The sequence below is a fragment of the Megalobrama amblycephala genome, linkage group LG3 (genome assembly GCF_018812025.1).
Source record: "Megalobrama amblycephala isolate DHTTF-2021 linkage group LG3, ASM1881202v1, whole genome shotgun sequence".
NCBI lineage: Eukaryota > Metazoa > Chordata > Actinopteri > Cypriniformes > Xenocyprididae > Megalobrama > Megalobrama amblycephala.
The window spans coordinates 36,136,245-36,154,224 of record NC_063046.1 but is presented as its reverse complement, the minus strand read 5'-3'; the positions used below and the strand labels follow the sequence as shown (position 1 = coordinate 36,154,224).

The window sequence follows — 17,980 nt, the reverse complement described above, 5'->3', positions numbered from 1 at the left end:
CTATTATTCTTGCTTGCTTATCTAGTCTGATGATTCAGCTGTGCACAGATCCAGACGTTAATACTGGCTGCCCTTGTCTAATGCCTTGAACATGAGCTGGCATATGCAAATATTGGGGGCGTACATATTATTGATCCCGACTGTTATGTAACAGTCAGTGTTATGTTGAGATTCGCCTGTTCTTCAGAGGTCTTTTAAACAAATGAAACAATGGTGTTTGAGACTCACTGTATGTCATTTCCATGTACCGAACTCTTGTTATTTAACTATGCCAAGATAAATTCAATTTTTAATTCTAGGGCACCTTTAAAGGCACCCTTTTATACCTGCGGGCACTCCGCTTGTGAGGTAATGGATTGTCGTCAGCCAATAAATTGGTGAGTTTGTCACACATGCTTCAGACACCGGTCACCCTGATGCTGTTCCCCATAACTTCTTAAACAGACACAGTGTCCAAGTTCCACTTCGAAAGGAAACTTTGCATTCTGTTATAAAACTTTTTTCCGAGAAACTTTACATTCTTTCGTAAAACTATTGCATTCCCACAAGAAACTTTTCATTCACTCAGAAAAGCACTGACATATAGTTTTTTCTCTAATCTCATATTATTTCCATCACAAATTTTTTTAGAGTGAATGCAAAGTTTGTCTGGGAACACAATAGTTTTGTGAGAGAACGTAAAAGCATTGAAATATTTTTTTTCACTGATGAACTGATAGTTAAAATGCTAAAGCAGGTATTTGAAAAGAAACACTCATAAAATAAACCTCTAAAACAACTAACATGGTTCCAATCCCTATACCTAGTACTCAAACATAAATATAGTTAAACAATGTCATGTCATCAAGGACTTTTAAACACTTTTCATTTCACACACATTTTCAGTCCTCATTTGCAGTTTCAAGAGCTGGTGGTGTTTCCTCTCGTTTGGGCTCTGTTTCTGATGAAGATGTGGTTTCCGGTGCAGGTGTAGAAACCGGTACATCACCATGGTCTGTGTGATTAATGGGTTCAACCGCCTCTGCCTCTAAAGCAGATAATCCCACATTTACATTGTCTGTATGAAACAAAACCTGTAAATTACAGCTGCCCCAACAAACACTCACTTTCACACATAAAACCACACATATTGTTTAACAGAATGTATGTGATAGGTTTATGTCTGCGTATTTCTGCAACCTGTCTCACCTTCCAGCATTGCTGTTATCTTCTTATCATCCATTGAGTTATTTGCAGATTTCTCACCTGGTGTGGGAGTGAAGGGTTGAGGAGTGGATGTATTTGAGATTGAGGAAGTCGGATTAGCTGGGTGTTGAAGAATAGGGGTATCTGAGGTTTGATTTTGAGGAGTCGGGGTACCTGGAGATTGATTTTCTGGGATTTTAGTTGGTGGGGTTGGTGTACTTGGGGTTTGACTTTCAGGAGTCGGGGTAGCTGTAGTTTTATTTTGGGGGGTTGGATTAGTAGGGGTTGGTGTTTGAGTTGGAGTGACTGTGGTGGGTGTTGTGGGAGTTGATTTGGTTGAAGGCTTTGTGGAACGACAAGAGGGCACAGGAGTCGCAGGTCCAATGTTCACGTTTCCATCTGCATCAGCCAGATATGACACCACACCAAAATCACCCATGCTTTCGATCGTTTTCAACTGGCAAGAGCAAGAGGCACAAATTACACGGATGTACATATGCAATCAATCTTGATTAAATACTATAAATAAATGATCAATCCAAGTTACCATAAAAAAAGTGTCAATTATAGTGAAGACCCAGTATATATGTATGTGTGTGTGTGTGTGTGTGATCTAACTAATATCACTGATAAATATAAAAAGTTGAGAAAATTAGTTACATTACATACACACTTGTTCCTACTTCTGTGTTGTTATGTAGTGTCAATAACTTATTGGCAGTTGTGTGAATATGTACCGAACCGAATCGAACCAAAAACTATACTGTTAGGTGCAAATAATTTACACTAGTACTATAACTCTTACTAAACGCTGAAAAAAAAAAACTGCATGACTTCAGCCCAGATTTTTGTCTTGAATTAGTTTAGAGTCAATGCCATTTGCCACAAGTCAGAGCCAGTCTTTATTGCATGATTTCACTAAAAATTGTGTAGTGTATGATGGGCACAGATTTTTTATTTTTTTTGCCTAAGATTATAATTCCATCCAGTAAGAGGAAATCAAACGTGTTTAATTGTTACTTTGAGCCAATTTTATCACACATTTTCATTTGTCATGCATCTCCTAGCAATGTGAGGTTGTTGAAAATAACTTGAAAGTAAGTATTGTGTGATCACTTGTTTAGTGTAGTGTATGATGATTTTCTCTTAAAACCATTTACAAAGTTGCCAAGTGTATGCCTAGTGTTACATTTAGTAGTGTTCCTATGCTGTATTACAAGGTAGCAAGGTATTTACCCTCAACTTCATTCTGAACATTTTGATTAGACTATGAAAACAAAAACAGTATTTGTAAACCCTGTTTTTGTGAGAGTGTGCACTGTGCAGGTTAGGTCCGCACACTCTGCAGTTGAGGGTAAAGTTAGTGACGGTGTTCAGGTTGGACCAGGTGTTCAGACGAAGAGACAACATCGGCATCTCAGATGCAGGATTCGGGAAGGAAGGGATGTGAATGATGAGGACAGTGTGGAGAAGAAAACAAGGGACACACTGAAATCACACAGAGAGGGAGTTGAGAGAATATGTGCTCCGTTTATTGGAAATAACACAGAGGAAGTCATATCATTATCTGTGAGGTAAAACAGGAGGTGAAGTCATAACTGCTATGCACAATGGGATCATACGTGCAGTGATTTATTAGGAGTGTGAAGCATTATAGAGGATCCATAGAAACCTTGCAGCAGAGTCATTTAAACAACGTTAAAGTTGTCTTTTTTGTTAAAGCCCCTGCTTTTCAGGACAGAATAATGATAAACTATACAGAAATGGAGCGTCCATTTGTCCCTCAATTCAAAACTGTTCATTCTTAATGCACATCAGTGCATCTGTTTCTTCTTACAGTAAAACTACAATAAGGAAAGCCACTCACAATACAACCTGCAGTCAAAACTGTATTTGTTATCTAATCTGGGCTTAAAACTATTTTACTAATACCACAATGGAGAAAATGGTCAAGTAAATTATGCGAGTACTATTATATAGCTAGATCTATACAGACAAAGATTTGATAAAATAACAGTTTGTTTCCGATTAAAGCATTATTTTGAAAATGTGAGTACTGGTGGATTAAAACTTGGACCAACACTTTTCAATCTGCAACCAAGATATTAGCACCATTTTGTTACTCTCCACTAAGGATATGAAACATGCTCAAAAGTTTGGAATAATTCAATTTTTTTTTTAATCTTTTTTGAATTTCTCTTATGCTCCTCTTAAGGTTGTATTGTGTGATACTGTAAAAATTATTTTAAATATTAGAAAGATTTTTGAGGGGTCATGTGACACTGAAGACTGGAGTGATGATGCTGAAAATTAAGCTTTACCATCACAGGAATAAATTACTTTTTATAATACTGTATATTCAAACAGAAAACTGTTCTTTTAAATTGTAATACTATTTAACAGTTTCACTGTTTTTACTGTATCTTCAATCAAATAAATGCAGGTAAGCAGAAGAGACTTCTATCAAAAACATCTTAATTATTCCAAACATTTGGCTGATAGTGTACCTTCAGATATTCAATATAATAGGGCATTATTGTCAAAACTAATCTTTTCAAATCTTTAATTGATCTTATTGGTTTTCTTTATTTTTTCTTGCCAGGTTCCTCGTCTGGCATGAAGACACTTACGGTGAAATCGCCGCTCTCCGTACCGTACTTGTTCTTTACCAGGATGCTGTACTTGCCAGAGTCAGACGTATTGACGCTGGTGATGGTGAAACTGGCAAACTTGCCTGACTCAAACTTCAGAATATAGTGATCGTCCGAAACCATCTCACGTTCATTCTTTAGCCAAGTGACTTCTGGTACAGGGTCACCCTGAGATATTGCAGGTCAGGTTCAAAGCCTATGAGAGAGAAGGGAAGAGATAGATGTTTTGTCAATTTTGTGGGAAAAATTATCTGTGGAACAGTGCAAAAATGTTCTTTTCAAACCATACGGAGAACCATGTACACTACCTTGCCCTCTTGGATGGTCACAACATCAGGCAGACCACCTGCCACACGAGCACGATCTGAGGAAAACACAAAGATTACGAACTTCCAGTACACTCATACCACCTTTCAAACGACACAGTTAAAGTGATGCGTTAAATGCATGTATTTCTGCCTTCATCTACTCACTTCTTTCTGCAATAGCAGCAGCCCTAAGAAAAAAATTGAAGATGGGAAAAGAAAATATTTTTATTAGTTATTCAATCAGCTGAATAGTATCTATCACAAAGCATTTTCAGCTTAAAGGTACTTACTTGAGTCTTTGAAATTCAGCATATGCATCGTCAAATGCTGAAAATATAAAAAAAAAAAAGTCAATGTAAATGCATCATTTATTATGAACATTTTCTCAAAAAAAATTTAAAAATTGTACACCTACAGAAATGAGAAATTTTATAGTACTTATAAAAATCATGTACTCTCATAGCCTTAAACTAGTTTTTATTTACATGGAGCTGGGCGGCCTCATTGGAGCCACAACTTTGAGGTCAAATATACTGATCTCAGTAATACCCCTATTATCAGACACTTTTGCAACATCTTGAGAGTACAGTTTGCTTTAAATCTGCTGTTTGCTACATTTATCGTGAACAGTGTTACAGAAAAATAGACTGACTCTTGTGAAAAAGAACACTTTAGCGAATTTTTAAAAAGAGTAATTACGGAAATAATATACTGAATGTAGTTTTCGCATGTTATTGCATGTTAATTGATGAAAATGTATTCGTCTAAATTTATAAAATGTTTGTTTGTTTGTTTATGATTTAACGCCATGCGAGCTACCTCGGCTATATTAATGGTGAGAACAAGATATTTAGGTTTTTAAATTTGATTTTAGATAAAAATTCTAAAACTAAATCAGGCCTTACTTCATTAAAAATCTTTTCATAAAAGTCAACAGAAAAATAAAGAGTTCTAACAGATTTCAAACTAACACAATCCATCAAAATATGCTTCAATGATAATGGTTTCTGGCTCAAGGTGCATAAAGGAGGATCTTCACCCATTAACAGAAACTTGATAAACAGTAAACAGTAATTGATTACATGTAATCTGGATTACGTAATCATATTCCAAAAATTAAGTACTTGTTATTAGATTTTATTACGTAATACATGTGAGAATTGTTATGCTCACATTGCCAGTAAATTATTTATAATTCATTGTTTCTCCATACTACTTATATCTTTTAAATTTTCCTTTCTAAAAAGCCTACTGCTTCCAGAAGGTCTTCCAGGTTTGTGGAATTGCACAAAAAAACATAATATTTTTACCATATCACCCACCCCTACACTTATAAAATGGGTTGTTTCAACCCAAATTTGAGTCAAATATGAACCTGTTGGGTTAAAAATTTAATTTAAAAAATTAACCCAATGGCTGAGTTTGTCCATATTTAACCAAAATTTGGGTTGAAACAACCAATTTTTTAAGAGTGTAGTAGACAGCAAAGCAGGCGACTAGTTTTGGCACAGAGCTATTATGTGTGTGTGTGTGAGTGAGCATATGTTTCCTCACCTTGTCCAGCCAGTTCCACAGTTCTGCGCAAACCTCCTTTCCCATCGAAGAACTCAATGGCGTATTTGCCTTTATCTTTCTCGGTGGGCTCAGAGATCTGCAGCCACAGCTGCTCACCCACCACACCACTCTTAATGCGCTCGGTGAAATGCGATTGCAGCATCCCTTTAATAAAGCACACACACACAATTATACTCTGCTGTCCAACTACAATGAACACAAGCTGTAACTTTTCATGTCTTGAGAACCTCTGAGAAACTACTGAGAAAGTAATATTGATGTTGGCTTTAGAAAGCTAACATACTAATGTTGAATTTAAAGGTGCCCTAGATTCAAAAATTGAATTTACCTCGGCATAGTTAAATAACAAGAGTTCAGTACATGGAAATGACATACAGTGAGTCTCAAACTCCATTGTTTCCTCCTTCTTATATAAATCTCATTTGTTTAAAAGACCTCCGAAGAACAGGCGAATCTCAACATAACACCGACTGTTACGTAACAGTCGGGGTGTACGCCCCCAATATTTGCATATGCCAGCCCATGTTCCCAACATTATGAAAGGCTTTACACAAGGGCAGAACGTCTGGATCTGTGCACAGCTGAATCAACAGACTAGGTAAGCAAGCAAGGATAATAGCAAAAAATGGCAGATGGAGCAATAATAACTGACATGATTCCATGATAACATGATATTTTTAGTGATATTTTGTAAATTGTCTTTCTAAATGTTTCGTTAGCATGTTGCTAATGTACTGTTAAATGTGGTTAAAGTTACCATCGTTTCTTACTGTATTCACGGAGACAAGAGCCGGTCACTATTTTCATTATTAAACACTTGCAGTCTGTATAATGCATAAACACAACTTCATTCTTTATAAATCTCTCTAACAGTGTAGCATTAGCCGTTAGCCACGGAGCATAGCCTCAAACTCATTCAGAATCAATGTAAACATCAAAATAAACACTGTACTTACGCGGTTAGACATGCTGCATGACGAACACTTTGTAAAGATCCATTTTGAGGGTTATATTAGCTGTTTGAACTTTTTTTATGTTGTTTAAGGCAGGTGCGAGCTCTTGGGGTGTGGAGCACGAGATTTAAAGGGCCACACACCATTTCTAATTATGCCCCAAAATAGGCAGATAAAAAAATGAATTAAAAAAATCTATGGGGTATTTTCAGCTGAAACTTCACAGACACATTCAGGGGACACCTTAGACTTATATTATATCTTTTTAAAAAAAGTTCTAGGGCACCTTTAAACTATTTTTCTTCAGGGAAAAATATGTAAATACATAAAAGCCTCCACAAAAATTCAGTCACTGCTAAAACAATATAATGTAATATAATATAATAGTATAATTTGCTCTCAGTGTGGACAGATACATTTGTCGATGCTAGAAACATGTGTCAGTGTTTCACTTAAACTCATTCATGCATGACACATGTTCTTACTTGTGATGCCAGGTGACGTGCAGCTCGTCGTTGTAGTAGCTGACGAAGCTGTAGAGCCTGATTCCCTCCTCTGTGCTCTGGATCTTCAGCGGAGTGGACGAGTTCGCTGGACAAAACAAAAGTCAACATTTGTCCTGCATTGCTACAAGTTTAAATGTAAAGATGGACTGTAAAGATTTAAAAGACATATTAAATTGTGTTTACTATGTCCTCATAAAAATAATTTTTGCTTGAAAATGACATTGTAAATCTTACCAATAACACTGAAAACTTGATTCATCAGGTCTTTGAATCCTGGAAAACAGAAGTTAGACATTTATTGACAAAAGATCAGTTATGATCAGCATCTTTAACAGACAGATAATATCAGGAAGAAATAAGACAAAAGGTAGGTCCAAATGGAAACTTTTTTTTTCTTCCCCACACATTTTATGCACCAATTGTGGGGGGGAATTCTGAGGTATAGATTTAAATAGGATAAAATGTTTTGGTAAAAATGTATTTTACAGTGTCCATGTTTCACATCTTACATGTACTTACTGGAGGAAGTAAATTAGTGAAAAAAAAGGTAACACTTCATTTTAAGGTGACTTATTACACTTTACTATATGTACTTACTATGTAATAACAGTAAATTATGCATAATTACAGGTAAATAACCCTAAACCAAACCCTAACCCTAACTGTAACTCTATAGTAAGTACAAGTAGTTAATTAATATTACTCAGTACTTATTTAAGGAAGTACAATGTAACTATGTCACCTTAAAATAAAGTGTAACCAAAAAAATCAATGTAATAATTTATTGATAATTATACAGTAACAATGGCACCCAAAATAAACTAAATGTTTAACCAGAGCTGAGAGTTGAGGGACAATTTGTATGTAAAATTTATATGATGACATTAAAATCACAGCACAAATTACAGTAAGTAGAGAATACTGTAGAGTAGTGAGTTTTATAATAGTAAAAGTACTTTTAAAGCATATTTCTGCTGTTACCTTGGTCAGTAAGGTTGAGGGTGGAGGTGTCTTTGCCTCTGTCATCCTTCAGAACTACTTCATATATACCAGCATCCTTTTTCGATATCTGTCATTGACACATAACAACACAAAATTCATCAAAACAATTACATGTCTTTGTCTTCTCGTACCGTATTGATAATCACCTCATTATACAGTATCTCAGTTTTGCTCATTGTCATTTCTGTTTGTGCTTTGGTAGTAATATGTTAAGTAATATGTGGCAACGAATTAACAATAAACGAGTTAATTAATAAAACATGCTTGTAACCTATGGGAATAATATGATATATATAGTCAAATTTAAGTCAAACTAAATTTCTAATTGAATCATTAAATAAATACTTTAGATACATATTAACATTAATTTTGTGAATTTATGAAAAGTAATATCTGGGTCACCCACTGTAAAAATATTTTTTTCGAAGTTGTAAGTAAAACTATGATTACTGGAGTATTCTTTACAAGAAAATACTATGACAGTTTTTCAACTTCAAAATTTTGTTATTTGCCGTTTCTTTTGGAATTTACAAACAATTTCTGAGTAAAAGTCATTTCTATACCAATTTTTTTTCTCTGCATGAGTGAAATGCTGCTCACCTGGGTGATCTCCAAAGTTAATACTCCTTCAGAGAAATCCAGTTTCTCATTGACCTTGACCTCTCGTCCATCCTTATACCACAGGGCCACAGAGTCTTTCTTCATATTACCAACCTAGATCACAGGTTAATATGTCAGTAATAAAGAAACAGGCAGCACCCTACAGATGAGTAGATGTGGTTCATATGAGAGAAGGCTCACCTTGCACTTCAGTCTTACACAGCACTCAGGTGTGACTTCATAACCAAGATACTCCACAAAGTGTGGACCTTTGAGTGCATAAATAGCAGTGAATAATGTACAAATATTCAATTGTTTAGTTAACGACAATTACTAGGGCATAGGGGTGTGATGAGACAGTTAGCTCACATGACGAGACGAAACACGAGAACGAGACTTTTTACACAGTATTTTTAAGAAATCCTCAATGACGAAATACATGATTAGAAAAATAGTATGCAGGTGCATTTGAAATGTTTTAACTGGCTAAATAAAAATACCAAGTAACAGTTTTTTTATTAGTCTTATTAATTGCAAACAATAAGTGCAACCATAATTACAGTCATCAAATAGAGACCAAATTTTTCTTCAAGCATGATACAGAGCTAAGACTAAGATAGCTTTCATATTGGGAGATATTTGCATGTATCAGGGAGCCACTTTCATAATGCAGGGTATTGAAATCACATTTGAATGTGTGCTCGCATTTTACTTTCGCTTTCGATTTAGAGATTGCGCATACTCTGTGAATAGAGAGCGGCAGTGCTGAGTGCACAGCAAAATCCCCACAGTTAAATCAACTCTGCTTAGAGAACATATGGTCCCTCTCTACATAGAGTTAAAATAACACTCAAGCAGAGTTGCTTTTTGTAGAGCTGTTTATTCAGATCTTGAGAGATTTAATGTCTTTTCTCTTCAGTTGATTTCATCTAAGGCTGTGGCTGGAAGTCATTTGTAGTTATTGTGTTTCTCTTCAGTGATTCTGCTTGTTAACAGCAGGTGTTCATCACTAATGCTAAATCATAACTTAATCACTTAATTATCTAATTAACTTTAACTCTGCTTCAGTGTTACTTTAACACTATATAGAGAGGGACCATATGTAATCTGAGCAGAGTTGATTTAACTCTGGAGATTTTGCTGTGTGCACATTCTACAAGATAAGACATTTGTCAGACGCTTAGACTCTGTTGTGCATTGAATCCTCCGCCATGGTCATGCAGTCATCTTGTCATGTGATCCGTGAACTCTAATTCCTGCTGCACTACGTACGACTCTGCAGCTCGTGTTGGAAGGAATTGAAGCGACCGTTATCCAACTGAATTAAATGGTTTTTATGTCTATAAAAAGCAAAACGATAGTGGAGGTGGCATATTCTATCCTAATTTCCTCCTCACACTCCATCATGGAAATAAGACAGTTTTTCACCTCGATTTTTAATCACATGTTGTCACATTTTAATCTCGCGGCATGAGATCTCATCACACCCCTACTAGGGCATTGCTAACTTTCTCAAGCCAACATAAAGTTTGACATTGCATACTATATACTTGTTCACATGAATTTTTAAAAATAATATTCCAGTGGATATATAGTACTGCACATATACTCGTACCTTGCTTTCTATGCCACTCTTTTCTCTGGAACTCTGATTCCTTCTGTAACTGCTTGAACACTGAAGGAAATGAGATGCTGTCATTAGTACACACTCTATAATTGAGATGCATATATGTACGTGCATATGGACTTTTAGATGTACCATCTCCAATTAGCACTAGACTGGACTGGTTAGTGGCTTTGCCATCTTGAAGCTGGAAAGTGAATGTTCCCTCGTCCTCTTTGCCCAGAGTCTCCATGAACATCTCAATAATGCCAGTATTTTTATCAAAGTTCATCTTGTATTTCTACAAGACACAAAAACTCTTAATGCAGAAGCATACCAAATGATTATTTACAATCAATTTCATGTGTAATATTTCATGTACTGTGTCTGTTTCTGTATTCGTCTCACCTCTCCCTGGGAGATCATGTTGTCATTGAACACGTATTCAACTTTTCCATTGGCAGAGATTTTTTCAGCCTGCAACCAGAAGCGAACTCTACCCTTCTCCAGCAGCTCTACGGCCAGCTCTGTTTTCAGAGGGATGACTGGAGAAGAGGGATGAAAGTGGATAATAAAAACAGATGATTGAGAACAATAGAACAAAACATGAAATCAGTCCTGAATAATGTTCATTATATTGGAGGCCTATGGTGGAATGGAAACCTTGATCCTTATGCTCTGTTTTGTGCAATAAAGTGACAAGTGATGTATCTTTCATATTAAACCTAACCAGATGTCCTAACCAAAGAATAAATGTCACATGACAGGGAATTTTGCCACTCGTAAGGGTTTCTCTGTCTATCTCATTTGAAAAATCCTACATCACATAGCTGTATTTAAAAAAATCATACTGTATGTTTTGATGAGCACTTCATGCAGTAATTTGCTTTTGTTTATAGGTCAGAACAAAAACTGTTTAGGACACTTGGAATTATTTTATTATTTCCACTTTTTTATTATGGAAGCTTGTTTCCGCCACTAAATAAAAGAAAATTAAAAAGGTAATAGCGATTTTTTACCTTGCAATTCTCACTTTTCTCAGAATTGTGAGATATAAACTCACAATTACAAGAAATAAAGTTAGAATTGTGAGTTATAATCTTGCAATTCTGACTTCTTTTCTCAGAATTGTGACATATAAACTCTCAATTGTGAGTTAGCATATAAAATCCAATTCTGTGAAAAAAATTTTTTTTCTCAGAATTGCGGGTTTATATCTCACAATTCTGACTTTGTAAATTCTGAGATGTAAACTCGCAATTGTGAGAAAAAAAACTCAGAACTGTGAGATATAAAGTCACAATTATCTTTTTTATTTTTTATTCAGTGGCGGAAACAAGTTTCCATGGTGTTATAGAACTACCCTTGTGAAAAAGTGTGAAAGTGTGTTTGTGTAAATCTTAAAAGTATATATTTAAAAAAAGAGAGTCCTTGAAGACATTAACATGTTCATGATTGTTTCTTAACACTCAAGTACACTTTTAATAATGCAAAGTAGTTTTACTTATTTTAAATCATTATGTTTTAATAATCTTTTGTCATGCTTTAAAGTACACTTAATTTGATGTGTTAACATACTTTCATGATAATGTAACTTAACACACTTAAGTGCACTTTTATTGTCAAATTAAAAGTTTTGCTTATTTTAAATAATTATGTTTTAATAATCTTTTGCTTTGAAGAAGTACATTTATTTTAATGTGTTGTCTAACATACTAAAGCACATGTAAAGTATTTGAATACAATTTTAATTGTACTGTTATTTGATATTACATTTAAATGAATATATTTTAAATGTAGGCCTACTAAATTGCAACTTCATTATTAGAAATATATCTGAATACATAACTTACAAGTTGCAATAGAAATAGCATTAAAGTATATTTCAACAAAAACACTCTAAGTTCAGCTAATAACATCCAATATAAATTTAAACTATAATACATTTTCATTTAATGACAATTAACAAGCAATTGTGTGCAAAAGTGTCAGAAAATGTTACATTCAGTTCACACATAACTGTTCTTTTACAGTCTGTTATTTCCATAATAGTACTTTTAAAAGTATGCTAAATTGGACAGGATAGAGCAAGTGTACACACCTACAAAATAAAACGTTGATAGTGTGAAACCTTACAACTGAGCATGTGATGTGTACTCACTGGGGAATTTGTGGTCATGGCTGACCTTCAGGAGTTCTTTTAGAGCTGTTAGGAACAGGACAGTGAAATCAATGTCAGAATCAATAACAAGGTTTACTTGCTACATTTAAACATACACAAATGAAAAAAGGAGATAAACTCACCTTCTTCAGAGAGCGTGTAGCTGGCAGAAGCTCCATCAGTGTGTGTCACAAAGCAAGAGTAGATGCCCAGGTCATCTTCTGAAGGTGTATTAAATATGGCTTTGGACCTACAGACCAATATTGAAGAGTTACTACAAAATGATGCCATGCTAATCTACACCTAGAAAGGTGATGGAATTGTTTATTACATTTAATAAATAATATGTTTCTGTAAACGGTCAAAGATTTATAAATATGATTGATCAGAAGGTACACAAGCTATAGTTTGAAGGGATATAATTCACATTAAAAAAAAAACCCAACCCATAAAACTTTTCATTTTCAGAACAAAAGAAGATATTTTCAATATTCATTTGATGAGCAATATTGTTCCGTAGACTTGGATTAAACTGCTCGATTCATATGGATTACTTTTATGATGTCGTTATGTACTTTTATTGTACTTTTCCAATGGATGCACAAAATGGTTTTTTAAAAATGTCTTCATTTATGTTCAGAAAATGAATATCAATAGTCAATCAATAGTCTTATGGGTTTAGGATGAGATGAGGGTAAGTAAATGATGACAGATTTAAGCCATTATTTTAAAGACCCCTGTGGCGAAAAAGTTTTTAATGTTGTTTATGTGTTGTTTTTAATATGCTTTAAGACAAACCATGTGCAAATTCATCAGTCAACACAATTGCTGAGTATTTGCTCCTGCAGTATACCAAAAGACAGTCTCAGAAATGCAGTTTGAAACTGCCCCTAATTCCTACCGTCACAAACATGTAACCAATCCTGTCACTGTGTAGGGCGGGGCTTTTATTATGCTTAATTCTAGTGATGGTGATTTTTTAATGCAGCTGTCTGACTCTGAGATGGTGAATGGGAACATGGTTTGGGTAACATTAGCAACACATTATTAGCTGTTTAAAAACGTAGATATATATAATAATATCATTAACTGTTATGTGTCGACTTTTATTCAAATCTGAATGGATTATATATAGCTTAGAAAGTCTGCTCACTTTAAAATCACTAAAAAGCTGTCACTGATCTCAATAAATTTGTCTACACTGCACAAATCTCTTACTTACTTTGACTCTACACTTTAGTAAATCTAAGGATTTGAGAGCATGAAGAACTCCACGCTGAACAAAAACTCTGGTGTTTTGAACGGTGAGTGGATTCTGACTACATTAAACACCCCTGATTGGCCACTGTGTTCAAGAGATCAACAAACATGTCTGTGATTGGCTACATTGCTCACTGTTGCAAAAACACGTTCTCCAGAGTGTAAACATAATTACGCACTGGGCCTTAAAAAATCTGTTTAGTCAATATGATATTATTATAATATCAACTGAGGGTGCTCTTGCTTAGTAGTCCGAGCTGATGTGATTGAGTGGAGGCGGCGACTAATCCGCGTATTCTAAATGAAGCAAGGGTGTAGAGTTTCATTCAAACTATTTTAAGGCAAGCTATTTTTTCACATGAAAAAACATTAAATATGTCATAGTGATTATCAAAGATGAGATTTAATGGATACAATTATTGACTGCAGGAGGACTTCATTATCACATAAATCATTAGCACATAAATACTTACTTGCTACCCTTGGTCTCTAAGGTCATGCGTTCAGGTTCTGTCATTTCCACATAGTTCTTGGACCAGACAAATTTGGAGTCAGCATTGAGGTTAGAGCACTCAAAATTCAGTGAAATGACACCATCGTCGTCAACATTCACAACTATCTCGGCAGTACCTGAGAGAAAGAAATAGTTTTTTTAAGTTTTGTTTATTTTGGTTTGTTTTAAGCTTAGCCTGGATTTAAAAAGCACTTTAGTAAACAGATTCCTCAATAGCATACAGTTTATTACAGATTATTACGTGTTTGTGTTTTGTCCATTCCTGTTTACTCTGATATACCCACATATGGTTTTGTTCAACACCTAATCTGAATCAAGTTCAGCATGGACTGCTTTATCTTAAAGTCAACATTATTCACAATCCATTTCACCACTGTAATAACTAGGGGTGCAACGGTACATGTATTGGTACGGACGTCAGGGTTCGGTGCATACAGTCAGAAGACGAATACAATCAGTCACAGGCGATCCACAATCCAATCCAGAAAGGGGTGCACGCGGTAATGCAATGCTGTTTGCTAACCGCCACTACAGGAAAAAGTGCAGAAGAGGAAAACATACGATCTATGCATAGATATGTTTACGTGTAATCTCTCAATCAGTGTTTCAACCGTGGAAAGACATCAATAAAACAGCTTGAGAATAATATCTCACATAGCATTACATTTACCTCAGGCAAGTCATTTAGTGTCCACAGCATGTTAGTTTACTGAAGAAATGAACTCTAGAAGGGAGCATTTCACTAAATATATGCACTATATTAGCTTATATATTCATTAAATTTACTTTACCTGTTAGTAATGTCTTAATTATTTTATATATGTTTAAATTAATTTGGCATGAAAAGCAAGTTATGACAGCAACTATGTACTGGAGTAGAAAAATAATTGAAAAAATAGTTTTAAAAAGTTAATGAAAAACGTGACTTATGTGTAATTTGCATGTTTTTTTTTGTTTTTTTTTAAATATTTTAGTTATTTGAGTGTTGAATATTATATCTAAAAAAAAATAAAATAAATAGAAACCGAATTTAATAGCTTGGCTCTTAACCTTTAATATTATAGTAATGTGCAAGAAAGGGCTCCCTGTATAGTTTACAGCATTTGCTGAGATAGATTTTTTTATCCTTAAAATGTTAATTATAATTGAATTTATTTAAAGAGAGAGACACAATTTGTTCAATAAACCACTGTTTAATAAAAAAGAAGAAAAAAGAATCAATTTTATGTTTAGTTTTCTCCCCCCTGCTGTACCGAACCCGTACCAAACCGTGACTTCAATATCGAGGTACATACTGAACCATCATGTTTGTGTACCGTTACACCCCTAGTAATAACTCGTAATTTCTCTGAGTTTTTCATGATTGGGTCATGAAAAGAGTTTGGAGGATATGGAAGAAAAATAAGAAGGAACGGTGGCGTCATCCAAAAAAGAAATCATTTCAGAGTCAGATCAAGTTATTACATTTTGAAGAAGATCATGAGAAAAGTATGACTAGTACACAACAGAACCTGGAACATGCTTTTAAGAAATCTGAAATAGCTATTTTGCAGTACAATAAAATGTTATTTGACAAATTCTTGTTTAACTTCATTTATTCCAGTTTAGTACCTGGTTTAGTCACTGCCTCCACTGGTTCTGTAGGCTCTGATGCTTTTCCTACACCAGCCTTGTTCTGAGCGCGTACACGGAAAACATATGACTCCCCCTCCTTTAGATCCTTGATCTAGAACAATAAAGATGAACAACATTATACCATAAACCTACCTATTCTTGTGAAAAAAGGGTGCTTGTATTGAATATGACCTTGCTACTTTAAATCTTAAAAGTACATTTATAAAAAACTGTACTTGCTGATGATATTAATAAAAGACCACTCAAGTGTACTTCAAGAGAGTACATTTTCATGACATTTTTTCTGAATACACTTTAGTACACTTTTAAAAAGTGCAGTTTGTAATAATGGCAACTAAAAATCACGTTTTGACAAGCATTAATGAAGTACACTTATTTTGATGTATTGAACATACTAAAGCATATTTAACGTACTAGATTATAATTTTAACTGTAGTGTTATTTGTGATTACATTTAAAGTTAATATATTTTCAGTGTACGAAAATTGCTTACTAATCATTATTACAAATGTGTAATTATAAATATATTTAAATACATGACATACTGTACAAGTTTCAATAGAAATGACACTTTTTGTTTAGCATGAATTCTTGTCAGTAATTTTGACAGTACACTTTAACCATATTTCAAACAGTAATTATGAAATAATTACAGATAAATGTGTACTTAAGTTCTACTTAAGTGGATCAAAAAAAGCACTCTAAAGTTCAGCTAATTGCATTTAATATAAATTTAAACTATAATACATTTTCATTTCATTGCAATTGCAGAAAACATTACATTAAGTTCACACTTAAGTATATTCTTTTCAAGTATATTATTTCTGTAATAAGTATTATTTTAAAAAAGTATGATAAAGTGGATTTCTTTTTCACAAGGGTATGTCACAACCTTAACAAGCCAACTCCACTGCCCCACAGCTTCCACATACATACAAACCTTCATGAATGTCTTGTTAGTAGCTTTCTCATTGACCCCTCTCCACATTTCAAAGTCTGCTTCAGCCTCCTTGATGTCAATGTAGTATCCATTGACAACATCACGACCCTGGTAGACGGGTGGTTTCCAGAGCAAGACCAAAGAGTTTTTACGCACCTCCTGTACTTGGAGGTCATGGGGTGGTCCTGAAAAATGTTTGTAGCATAGTTTACAAGCGTATCAGTCAGAGCTGATGTAATGAACAAGAAAATGTTCTGTACTTTGTCATCAAAAACATGCTGTAGAGTCTAGAATTCTGAAGGATGTGCTTTAGATCTACAAGTAAGTGTATTTTATTCTATTGGAATGATAATGGTCCTATTGGGAATTATACATTTTAAAAGATCTAGTTTTTGTTTTGTGTTTCTGGAATCTGTAGGATCCTTAAGTATTGGTTACAACTTAAGTATCGTATCGGTGGATTTTATGGTTTTAATAGGACGTGTGCTTAATTGTATTGAATGTGCACATGTAGTGTACTTCAAATCTTAAAAGCATATTTAAAAAAAAAAAAAAACTGTACTTGCAGATAATAATAATGAAATAAAGGCCACTTAAGTGTACTTAATGAGAGTATATTTTACAAATATATTTAAATACATGACAAATTTCAATAGAAATGACTTTAAAGTATATTTTAGTTTCCGTAAATTCTTGTCAGTGTATTGGGCAGTACACTTAAACCATATTTCAAAAGACTACAGAAGTTATAAATATGAAATTACATATAAAGATGTCCTACTTAAGTGGGTCCAAAAAACACTCTAAAGTTCAGCTAATTTCATCGAATATAAATTTTAACTAAAATGCCTTTTCACTTAATTCTGTGCAATTAACTTAATTATTTCACAATTAATGTGCAATTAAGTGTTGGAGAACATTACATTCAGTGCACACTTAAGCATATTCACACTTAAGTTAAAAATATGATAAACTGTACTTCTTTTTCATAAGGGTCACCCCTTATGAAAAAGAAGTAATGCTAGGGTCTCCCTAGCATTACAGCTCTGATAAGTAAAAATAAATATTTATTATTCATATTAGTTTG

At 34.2% G+C, this 17,980-nt stretch overlaps 2 protein-coding genes across 2 annotated transcripts in view; both read right to left on the bottom strand.

The window, feature by feature from the left end:
• Positions 1 to 220: 220 nt before the first annotated feature.
• Positions 221 to 2,556, bottom strand: LOC125265211 (cell wall protein DAN4-like). Its single transcript, XM_048185309.1, has 2 exons — positions 1,189 to 2,556; positions 221 to 1,057 (listed from the first exon to the last, which is right to left on the bottom strand). Exons 1-2 carry the CDS (start codon positions 1,679 to 1,681, stop codon positions 882 to 884), a joined length of 669 nt encoding a protein of 222 aa, XP_048041266.1. The 5' UTR covers positions 1,682 to 2,556; the 3' UTR covers positions 221 to 881.
• Positions 2,557 to 2,695: 139 nt separating this feature from the next.
• The window catches only part of myom1b (myomesin 1b), a 50,260-nt gene continuing 34,975 nt past the window's right edge, over positions 2,696 to 17,980 (bottom strand). The window contains 20 exon segments of the mRNA XM_048185307.1: positions 2,696 to 4,007; positions 4,009 to 4,032; positions 4,145 to 4,200; positions 4,310 to 4,332; positions 4,435 to 4,471; positions 5,699 to 5,846; positions 5,848 to 5,863; positions 7,158 to 7,263; positions 7,413 to 7,451; positions 8,160 to 8,247; positions 8,781 to 8,894; positions 8,982 to 9,049; positions 10,396 to 10,455; positions 10,540 to 10,684; positions 10,792 to 10,928; positions 12,545 to 12,589; positions 12,688 to 12,794; positions 14,278 to 14,434; positions 15,930 to 16,044; positions 16,894 to 17,078. Coding sequence (XP_048041264.1) covers positions 3,771 to 4,007; positions 4,009 to 4,032; positions 4,145 to 4,200; positions 4,310 to 4,332; positions 4,435 to 4,471; positions 5,699 to 5,846; positions 5,848 to 5,863; positions 7,158 to 7,263; positions 7,413 to 7,451; positions 8,160 to 8,247; positions 8,781 to 8,894; positions 8,982 to 9,049; positions 10,396 to 10,455; positions 10,540 to 10,684; positions 10,792 to 10,928; positions 12,545 to 12,589; positions 12,688 to 12,794; positions 14,278 to 14,434; positions 15,930 to 16,044; positions 16,894 to 17,078 — 1,907 coding nt within the window. The 3' untranslated portion in view covers positions 2,696 to 3,770.